Source organism: Coregonus lavaretus (assembly GCF_964263955.1).
Source record: "Coregonus lavaretus genome assembly, contig: HAP1_SCAFFOLD_759, whole genome shotgun sequence".
Lineage (NCBI taxonomy): Eukaryota > Metazoa > Chordata > Actinopteri > Salmoniformes > Salmonidae > Coregonus > Coregonus lavaretus.
This window is the reverse complement of record NW_028166726.1, coordinates 147,160-158,950: the sequence shown is the minus strand read 5'-3', so window position 1 is coordinate 158,950 and position 11,791 is coordinate 147,160. Positions and strand designations below refer to the sequence as shown.

At 41.7% G+C, this 11,791-nt stretch overlaps 1 protein-coding gene across 1 annotated transcript in view; it reads left to right on the top strand.

Moving 5' to 3' along the window:
• The first annotated feature begins 434 nt into the window (after positions 1–434).
• The window catches only part of LOC311114369 (RING finger protein 44-like), a 28,417-nt gene continuing 17,060 nt past the window's right edge, over positions 435–11,791 (top strand). The window contains exons 1-5 of the mRNA XM_084189627.1: positions 435–499; positions 1,801–1,998; positions 2,985–3,216; positions 3,761–3,880; positions 8,212–8,385. Coding sequence (XP_084045753.1) covers positions 1,892–1,998; positions 2,985–3,216; positions 3,761–3,880; positions 8,212–8,385 — 633 coding nt within the window. The 5' untranslated portion in view covers positions 435–499; positions 1,801–1,891. The remainder of the gene's footprint in view (positions 500–1,800; positions 1,999–2,984; positions 3,217–3,760; positions 3,881–8,211; positions 8,386–11,791) is intronic.

Sequence of the window (11,791 nt, the reverse complement as noted above, 5' to 3'; positions counted from 1 at the left end):
TTGGCCTTTTTTAACACTTGCGTAGGGAGGGAGGTGTGGCTACTGCTTGTGATTGGCCTTTTTAACACTTGCGTAGGGAGAGAGGTGTGGCTTCATCAAACACAACGACGTCCAAGGCGCTCCATGACAACAACATCCGCGAAGGAATGGTGCCAATTACATGTATCGTTAATTAAATCACTCTAAACGAAGCAGTTATTCGAAAAATTAATATACCAGCTTATATTTCTTTAGACCGATGGATGGACTATGCAATAACGTTAGCTAGCAAATACGCTATCTGCTAGCATAACAACACAGCCAGCTAACGTTAACCAGTTAGCCATAGGTTGCTTTGGGAGGTAACGTTAGCTAGCTAAGCTAACGATATCTGCTTTGTCGTCGCCACTGAAACTTCAGACACCAAGGGCACCTGTCAAACTTGAAAACTACAGCACTTGCGCTCCCATCTAGGTCATAGCAAAAACAACCTCAGTCCGAGCGTCCCTCGTCTTCTGAGGTGAGACTAAAGCAAGTAAGCTAAAGGTGGCTAGCTAGTTATGCATTCTCAGTTAGCTAAAAGGAAAACATGGTTAGCGAGCTAAGTAACTAACTAACCTGCCTACAGTTACCTAGCTCGCTAATCATGTGTTCCTTTTAAGCATTTAGCTATTGATGATAGCAAGCATATTTGCAAAATATGATTGAAAAGCTTGATTCTTTTGTGCATGTGTTGCACACTGCAAAAATGTGGTTGACAGTGGACGGCTATCTTGGCTTAAATAACAGCTAGCTAGCTCCTGTGTCCATTGCAAGCAATGCCTTTGTGCTTTTTGAGGCTAAATGCGTAAGCATCGTGGAATATCAGCCATGCAACTTGAAATTAAAAAATAAGTGTAACGTTATATGCTTTATCGTTGCATGCCTGTCTCATTGAAACGTGAAACAAATCTATTATTGCTACTTATTTAGCTAGCTAACTCCTCGTCCTTTGTTGTTGCTTTGTTTCTCTCCGAGCACATGGCTTTCCTTGTTTTTGTTTCAGTTAGCTACAGCGCCCCCTACTTACACATTTATATGACGTGAAATAGTCCAGTGATTCTTTGGCTGCGTTTATACAGGCAGCCCAATTTGGTTTTATTTTTGTTTTCAGATCAGATCTGGTGTGAAGAAATCTGACGTGATTAGGACTAATTAGTGGAAAACATATGGGCTGCCTGTGTACATGCATTGCACCTTGCACATACAGCTAGATACAGTAGCTATACATTTGTCATTTAGCAGATGCTCTTATCCAGAGTGACTTACTTACTAACGTACAGTCAAAATTCAGTTTCTCCTGTGTTTTTTTTTCTCATATTGTACAACAGCTGATGAAACTAACACTGTAGAAGTGTGAAAACATTTGATCGGTGTTATTTTCTGATAGTTGCTGGTTGAAAATCTAATCTGCACAGGACCTTCTAATCAGCAGGTTTGCATGGGCTGGAGTTTCAGCTTTCCATGGTGACATCACCATGCGGTAAATTGGTTAATAGACCAATAACAAAGAGAGTTCCAAACCTCTCTGCCAATAACAGCTAGTTTTCAGTTTTCCCCGCCCCACTCAGACCACTCCCAGACGGTTCTTGCTTGAGAAATAGTTGTTTGCAAAAAATCTATTTTTGTCCATTTTAATGGAGATCTATTACAGTAAGGTTACCCAGAAATGATTTGATATTGATATACACACACACACACATTTCAAATCAACTTCTGTTTTTGCATACCAGGCTTAGTGAGTGTGTGTGGTTGGGTAGCTAACGGTGTTTTTATTTTCAGGGTAAAGACAGAGGTTAGAAGGCACAAGTGCCTCCAGCACCACTGGTCTCCTCTTCCAGAGTGTGACTCGTCGGTCCCCACAACGTCACCAATGCGACCATGGGAAATAGCAGTGACTAGGCGGCCACCAACAGCCCCCTTGAACCAGAGGAGGTTCCTAGGAGAGCCCTGTGACACCCCAGTGCACCTCAGGAGAAGGTGAATACTACTGCCTTAGTACACGGATGTGTCCCAAATGGCACCCTATTCAGCACACTACTATAGGCCCTGGTCAAAAGTAATGCACTATAAAGGGGAAAAAAGGTACCGTTTGGGAAGCAGCCACCCTCTTAAAAAAAAAAAAAAAAAAATGTTTTATCAACTGTCATTATGGAATGATGGGCCATCTATTACATAGGGTTTAGGAATCATTTGTGCTGTATTCATGGACCAACTGCCCAGACATCACTTATTTGACTGTGTTTGATCAACTATTGTCACAGTTTACATGAACTGAAGAAAATCAGAATTAACATTGTAAATAACCCCCAAAAAAGAAAATGCGTATAGAATTGTATGGGGTGTTGTATCAAAAAAAGAATGTTAATTGTCTAAGTATATCCTAAACAAGATCATGTTAATTGTCCATGCATGGTGTCCTTGATGTTTCTTGGTGTCCTTGATGTTTCATGGTATCCTTGATGTTTCATGGTATCCTTGATGTTTCATGGTATCCTTGATGTTTCATGGTGTCCTTGATGTTTCATGGTGTCCTTGATGTTTCATGGTGTCCTTGATGTTTCATGGTGTCCTTGATGTTTCATGGTGTCCTTGATGTTTCATGGTATCCTTGATGTTTCATGGTGTCCTTGATGTTTCATGGTGTCCTTGATGTTTCATGGTATCCTTGATGTTTCAGCCACCAGGTCTTTTGGATTCTAGCTGTTGTTTAGTTGCCTTTATTCCCTCTGACCTTCTCTAACTTGTGATATTCATAAACATGTTTAATGAAAAAAAGAAAAAAAAAGAAAAAGACAACATTACATTAAAGACAATCTAAGTATATCCTAAACAGATAATTTGATACACTTTTTTGAATACATGGTATGCCTGATGTTTCATGGTATGCCTGATGTTTCATGGTGTGCCTGATGTTTCATGGTATGCCTGATGTTTCATGGTATGCTTACTTGATGTTCCCGCAGCCCGCCAGTGAGACGACAGTGGGGGAGCCGAGACCGACCGGTAGCACTGCAGAACGCCCTGCTCCAGGATGAGAACTTCCACCGCCCTCTCTTCTCCCAGCAACGTCAGCAGGTTCCTTTAGATGAGGCCAGACAGTACAGCCACTCCAGTGCACCGCCACGCATGCTTCACCCTGCCGCACACCCACCTCAGCATCAACAGACCCCCATCATGGTGGATCTACACGACCAGGTACGTAGGTACACAGCTGTAGTTTCAGTGTTCCATGATGGGGGGGTCTGTTAAAAGACAGAAGAGAAGAGTGCAACTTTCCTTCCATTACTTTCACAGTGGATGTTGTAGTCTAGCAAATTGAAATTCACACTGGTTTAAGATCCGGGCCAGATGTGGGTTATTTATGCAGTCTGTTAGGCTCTATGGCACCGTGAGCTCTATGACACCGTGAGCTCTATGGCACCGTGAGCTCTATGGCACCGTGAGCTCTATGGCACCGTGAGCTCTATGGCACCGTGAGCTCTATGGCACCGTGAGCTCTATGGCACCGTGAACTCTATGGCACCGTGAGCTCTATGGCACCGTGAACTCTTAGGCACCGTGAGCTCTATGGCACCGTGAGCTCTATGGCACCGTGAGCTTTGGAGAAAGAAAAATAGAACCTTTGTGAATATGACACACAGAACAGTCTTCAAAATGAGACCTTGACTATATGTTGCATTCTGTCTTTGTGAAGTTGTTTGGAAATGGGCTGAATCACTGTTTTCTCTCTTGTACCAAGATGCACCAGGGATCCGTTCCCATCTCTTACACTGTTACCACGGTGACGACGCACGGTTTCCCCATCCACACTGGGCAACCTCTCCCAGGGTGCAACAGTCAGCAGCTACCAGCATGCTCGGTAATGTTCAGCGGACAGCTCTCTCTGCTCTGCTGCCTTCCTCCTCCTGTGAGTTTGAAAAGGAAGAGCTGAAATGTCAGTGACGTCCATGTTAGCAACACACCATACCACTGTTAATACACCACTTCCTACACACCATACCACTGTTAATACACCACTTCCTACACACCATACCACTGTTAATACATTGCTACCAACACACCATACCACTGTTAATACACTGCTACCAACACACCATACCACTACCAACACACCATACCACTGTTAATACACTGCTACCAACACACCATACCACTGCTACCGACACCATACCACATACCACTGCTTGGAACTAGTTAAGGGGGAACAGAACCGAAAACTGGAAAATAACAACATTATTTGAGGACCAGAATCTAATACGAAAGTGATCTATACCGTTCCGGAACAGAACCGTTATTTTAAAAGCGTGGGAACCGATTAATAACGTTATTTTACGTTCCGGGCATATTCTTTTTTTGTCCCACAAAACTCTTTTAACAAAGCGCCTATGCAAAGCCCTCGCTCTGTCACTCAGAAACGTATTCCAGCGTCTGCCTGCCAGCTGGACATCTTTGCCAGTGGGTGTGTGTAGGCCACCTGCCCCTCCCCTCTTAAGCGCAGGTTACTGTAGCGTAGGTTACTGTAGCCTAGGTTACTGTAGCGCAGGTTACTGTAGCGCAGGTTACTGTAGCGTAGGTTACTGTAGCGTAGGTTACTGTAGCGTAGGTTACTGTAGCCTAGGTTACTGTAGCGCAGGTTACTGTAGCCTAGGTTACTGTAGCGTAGGTTACTGTAGCGCAGGTTACTGTAGCGTAGGTTACTGTAGCGTAGGTTACTGTAGCGTAGGTTACTGTAGCACAGGTTACTGTAGCGCAGGTTACTGTAGCGTAGGTTACTGTAGCGCAGGTTACTGTAGCCTAGGTTACTGTAGCCTAGGTTACTGTAGCCTAGGTTACTGTAGCGTAGGTTACTGTAGCGTAGGTTACTGTAGCCTAGGTTACTGTAGCGCAGGTTACTGTAGCGTAGGTTACTGTAGCCTAGGTTACTGTAGCGCAGGTTACTGTAGCGCAGGTTACTGTAGCCTAGGTTACTGTAGCATAGGTTACTGTAGCTTAGGTTACTGTAGCCTAGGTTACTGTAGCGCAGGTTACTGTAGCGCAGGTTACTGTAGCCTAGGTTACTGTAGCCTAGGTTACTGTAGCCTAGGTTACTGTAGCGCAGGTTACTGTAGCGCAGGTTACTGTAGCGCAGGTTACTGTAGCCTAGGTTACTGTAGCGCAGGTTACTGTAGCCTAGGTTACTGTAGCCTACTGACGACGTAATTCAGAAATTGGGGAGAGATGTTTAATTAGAGAAGAATGGATTTACATTTTCAATGCTAGTTAAGGACAATATAGTTATCACGTTTCACATTGGATTTATTAACTACAAAAAGGTAAGACATGTTTTAAATTGTAGTGCTGCTCTGCACACACAAGCTTGTTAGCTAGCTATCTAGCGAACGTTTGCTCTGGTCCAACGTCAAACCAACTCGGAAATTCAAAGACATTCAAAGTTCCTCCATAGAAGCCACTCCTCCATAGAAGCCACTCCTCCATAGAAGCCACTCCTCCATAGAAGCCACTCCTCCTAGGTATAATTATGTGGGCCTAATTGAGATAATGCATGTCATAACAAGATGCTTAGCGCTTCAAGGCAAGCTTCCTCCATCTTCTCTCACCCTACACTGTGACTGGCAGCACAGTGTGTTTGTCCTTTCATTATGATTAAACCATGTTTTTACTGCAAAATATAATTAGCTCTTAACGACTTTCCTATACAGATTAAATTGCTGACCCGCTCCTCAGCAAGCTGCTCTGTCTGCACTGATTGGTGAAGTAATTTTAATGTAGAGCTAAATGTAAAAAAAATATATATATATATATATATATATATATATATATATATATATATATATATATATATATATATATATATATATATATATATATATATATACAGTACCAGTCGAAAGTTTGGACACCTATTCGTTCAAGGGTTTTTCTTTCTTTAAAAAACATTTTTTACATTGTAGAATAATAGTGAAGACATCAAAACTATGAAACAACACATATGGAATCATGTAGTAACCAAAAAAGTGTTAAACAAATCAAAATGTATTTTATATTTGAGAGTCTTCAAATAGCCACCCTTTGCCTTCATGACACCTTTGCACACTCTTGGCATTCTCTCAACCAGTTTCATGAGGTAGTCACCTGGAATGCATTTCAATTAACAGTTGTGCCTTCTTAAAAGTCAATTTGTGGAATTTCTTTCCTTCTTAATGCGTTTGAGCCAATCATTTGTGTTGTGACAAGGTAGGGTTGGTATACAGAAGATAGCCCTATTTGGTAAAAGACCAAGTCCATATTATGGCAAGAACAGCTCAAATAAGCAAAGAGAAACGACAGTCCATAATTACTTTACGACATAAAGGTCAGTCAATACAGAACATTTCAAGAACTTTGAACGTTTCTTCAAGTGCAGTCGCAGAAACCATCAAGCGCTATGATGAAACTGGCTCTCATGAGGACCGCCACAGGAATGGAAGACCCGGAGTCTGCTGCAGAGGATAAGCTCATTAGAGTTACCAGCCTCAGAAATTGCAGCCCAAATAAATGCTTCACAGAGTTCAAGTAACAGACACATCTCAACATCAACTGTTCAGAGGAGACTGCGTGAGTCAGGCCTTCATGGTCGAATTGCTGCAAAGAAACCACTACTAAAGGACACCAATAATAAGAAGAGACTTGCTTGGGCCAAGAAACACGAGCAATGGACATTAGACCAGTGGAAATTTGTCCTTTGGTCTGGAGTCCAAATTGGAGATTTTTGGTTCAAACTGCCGTGTCTTTGTGAGACGCGGTGTGGGTGAACGGATGATCTCCGCATGTGTAGTTCCCACCGTAAAGCATGGAGGAGGAGGTGTTATGGTGTGGGGGTGCTTTGCTGGTGACACTGTCTGTGATTTATTTAGAATTCAAGGCACACTTAATCAGCATGGCTACCACAACATTCTGCAGCGATACACCATCCCATCTGGTTTGGGCTTAGTGGGACTATCATTTGTTTTTCAACAGGGCAATGACCCAACACACCTCCAGGCTGTGTAAGGGCTATTTTACCAAGAAGGAGAGTGATTGAGTGCTGCATCAGATGACCTGGCCTTAATCCCCCGACCTAAACCAAATTGAGATGGTTTGGGATGAGTCGGACGGCAGAGTGAAGGAAAAGCAGCCAACAAGTGCTCAGCATATGTGGGAACTCCTTCAAGACTGTTGGAAAAGCATTCCAGGTGAAGCTGGTTGAGAGAATGCCAAGAGTGTGCAAAGCTGTGATCAAGCCAAAGGGTGGCTATTTGAAGAATCTCAAATATGACATATATTTTGATTTGTTTAACACTTTTTTTGGTTACTACATGATTCCATATGTGTTATTTCATAGTTTTGATGTCTTCACTATTATTCTACAATGTAAAACATTTTTAAAATAAAGAAGAAAAACCCTTGACTGGTACTGGGTATAAATAGATTGATATTATTGGTTATTCTGTATATTTCAGAATTTTAAAAAGGAACAGAAAGGAATGATGTAAACCAGTACTTTTATTTTGGTTCAAACCGGTTCAGAACTTTATTCTGCTGGTCGGAACAGTGGAACGGTACCAAAATAAATAAGGTTCTGTTTAGAACGAAACGATTGGAAAATAATTTCGGGTCGAACCCCTACTACCAACACGCCATACCACCAACACGCCATACCACTACCAACACGCCATACCACTACCAACACGCCATACCACCAACACGCCATACCACTACCAACACGCCATACCACTACCAACACGCCATACCACTACCAACACGCCATACCACCAACACGCCATACCACTACCAACACGCCATACCACTACCAACACGCCATACCACTTCAGTCGTGTTCACTGTCGATGTAGCATCCCTACCAACACTGCTTCATTCTTAAGCTGTTTAGCAGCATGATCTTTGCAAATACTTTTGACGTCATTGCATCTGTGCTTTGGACATATTCACTCCTGCTCATGTGTTTGTGTAGAGTAAGGATTGGCCGTGTTTGGCTAGTAATACCCATAGATCATAGATTGCTTTTAATCCATAGATTATTATTTGACTCATGTTGAATTTGGTTTCTTGAGGACGGTCCTGCCAGTCTTGTTCCGTATGGTTAACCACAGTTTATTATTGTCATTTGTTATTAATAGTGTGTCTGTCTGTTTTTTTTTCTCTCTTTTGTAGCTCATCCAAGCCTGTACAATGCAGCATTTACCGGTGTCTTACCAAGCCTTCCCACCGCTGATCTCCAGGGAGCATTTTATACTGCACCCCAACCCCCCGGGGCCCCCCCACCAGCCTCCTCACCTTACTCCTCTCAGCCAGTTCCTCCCTCTACAGAGGCAGCACACACGCACGGTGAGTACCCCGTTGAGTCCCAAATGGCACCCTACATAGTACATAGGGCCCATAGGGTTCTGGTCAAAAGTAATAATAATTGATTCAACTTTTGTAGCGCTCTTCATTACATACATTCATTACAAGAATCTCAAAGCGCTTTAAAGTAACCCCCCCCCCCCCAAAAAAAACATGCAATTTAGAAACACCAACATATGATGAACATTTAGAAAGTTCATGGCTTGGAGTGGTCATCTGAGGGAGGTGGTCAAGCAGGGAGAGAAAGTCTGGAGGCAGGCAGGCAGGCAGCGAGCGCGGTCTCATCAAGGTGTCTCGCCGTCTCTGGCTTTTCCATAGTAGGAGCTCGGCCACTGCAGACCATGGATTCTGTAGTAGGTAGCTAGTGAGCTAGTCCTTCACCACTACCAACGGGGGGGGGGGGTCAAACGTTTTGGCTCAAACTCCACATCGAGATGTTTTTCTCGATTTGTTTGTCAAAATCAATTCGTGGGCCCCCCAAAAAATGGCACTTATTTGAAAGTATATACAGTGCCTTCAGAAAGTATTCATACCACTTGACTTATTTCACGTTTTTGTTGTTACAGCCTGAATTCAAAATGGATTCATATTGTATTTGTTCTCACCCATCTACACACAATACCCCATAATGACAAAGTGAAAACATGTTTTTTTTAGAAACTTTAGCAAATGTATTGAAAATTAAATACAGAAATATGTCACACCCCTGAGCCAATACATGTTAAAATCACCTTTGGCAGCGATTACAGCTGGGAGTCTCTACGAGCTTTGCACACCTGGATTGGACAATATTAGCACATTATTCTTTAAAAAATTATTAAAGCTCTGTCAAATTGGTTGTTGGTCATTGGTAGACAGCCATTTTCAAGTCTTGCCATTGATTTTCAAGCCGATTGTAAGTCAAAACTGTAACTAGGCCACTCAGGAACATCTTGGCAAGCAACCCCAGTGTAGATTTGGCCTTGTGTTTTAGGTTATTGTCCTACTGAAAGGTGAATTTGTCTCCCAGTGTCTGTTGGAAAGCGGACTGAACCTGGTTTACCTCTAGGATTTTGCCTGTGCTTAGCTCTATTCCGTTTATTTTTATTCTAAAAACAAACTCCCCAGTCCTTGCCGATGACAAGCAGATACCCATAACATGATGCAGTCACCACCATGCTTGAAAATATGAAGAGTGGTACTCAGTGATGTGTTGGATTTGCCCCAAACATAATGTTTTGTATTCAGGATTTCTTTGCCACATTTTTTGCAGTTTTACTTTAGTGTCTTATTGCGAACAGGATGCATGTTTTGGAATATTTTTATTCTGTACAGGCTTCCTTCATTTCACTCTGTCATTTAGGCTAGTATTGTGGAGTAACTACAATGTTGTAACTACACTTTGTTAAGTGTTGCAGTTATTTCAGTTGTTGTAGTAGCTGACGTGTATAGTGTTGAGTCATCCGCATACATAGACACACTGACTTTAATCAAAGCCAGTGGCATGTTGTTAGTAAAGACTGAAAAAAGCAAGGGGCCTAGACAGCTGCCCTGGGGAATTCCTGATTCTACCTGGATTTTGTTGGAGAGGCTTCCATTAAAGAACACCCTCTGTGTTCTGTTAGACAGGTAACTCTTTATCCACAATATAGCAGGGGGTGTAAAGCCATAACACACATGTTTTTCCAGCAGTAGACTATGATCGATAATGTCAAAAGCCGCACTGAAGTCTAACAAAACAGCCCCCACAATCTTTTTATCATCAATTTCTCTCAGCCAATCATCAGTCATTTGTGTAAGTGTTGTGCTTGTTGAATGTCCTTCTCTATAAGCGTGCTGAAAGTCTGTTGTTAATTTGTTTACAGTAAAATAGCATTGTATCTGGTCAAACACAATTTTTTTCCAATAGTTTACTAATGGTTGGTAACAGGCTAATAGTGGAATGACTTTTGCATCCCTCCAGGCCTGGGGGCACACACATTCTAGTAGGCTTAAATTGAAGATATGGCAAATAGGAGTGGCAATATCGTCCACTATTATCCTCAGTAATTTTCCATCCAAGTTGTCAGACCCCGGTGGCTTGTCATTGTTAATAGACAACAATAACTTTTTTCACTTCTTCCACACTCACTTTACGGAATTCAAAATTACAATGCTTTGTCTTTCATAATTTGGTCAGATATGCTTGGATGTGTAGTGTCAGCAATTGTTGCTGGCATGTCATGCCTACATTTGCTAATCTTGCCAATGAAAACATTATTAAAGTAGTTGGCAATATCAGTTGGTTTTGTGATGAATGAGCCATCTGATTCAATTAATGATGGAGCTGAGTTTGCCTTTTTCCCCAACATGTCATTTAAGGTGCTCCAAAGCTTTTTACTATCATTCTTTATGTCATTTATCTTTGTTTCATAGTGTAGTTTCTTCTTCTTTTTATTCAGTTTAGTCACATGATTTCTGAATTTGCAGTACGTTTGTCAATCGGTTGTGCAGCCAGACTTATTTGCCATTCCTTTTACCTCATCCCTCTCAACCATACAATTCCTCATCAATCCACTGGGATTTAACAGTTTTTACAGTCATTTTCTTAATGGGTGCATGCTTATTAGTAACTGGAATAAGCAATTTCATAAATTTGTGAAGTGCAGTGTCTGTTTGCTCCTCATTACACACCACGGACCAACATGTATTCTTTACATCAACAACATAGGAATCACTACAAAACGTATTGTATGACCTCTTATACACAATATTAGGCCCAGCCTTTGGAACTTTGGTTTTCTTAGATATGGCTACTATATTGTGATCACCACATCCAATGGATCTGGATACTGCTTTCAAACAAATCTCTGCAGCATTAGTAAAGATATGATCAATACATGTTGATTATTTAATTCCTGTACTGTTTGTAACCACCCTGGTAGGTTGACTGATAACCTGAACCAGGTTGCAAGCACTGGTTACAGTTTGAAGCGTTTTCTTGAGTGGGCAGCCTGATGAAAGCTAGTCAATATTTAAATCACCCAGAAAGTATACCTCTCTATTGATATCACATACATTATCAAGCATTTCACACGTTATCCAGATAATGACTGTTAGCACTTGGTGGTCTATAGCAGCTTCCCACAAGAATGGGCTTTATGTGAGGCAGATGAACCTGTAGTCATATTACTTCAACAGTATTTAACATGAGATCCTCTCTAATCTTCACAGGAATGTGGTTCTGAATATAAACAGCAACACCTCCACCATTGGCATTTCTATCTTTTCTGTAAATGTTATAACCTTGCATTGCTACCACTGTATCATCAAAGCTATTGTCTAAGTGAGTTTCAGAGATAGTCAGAATATGAATGTCATCTGTTACTAGCAAATTATTGATTTCATAAACTTAGTTTCTTAAGCTACA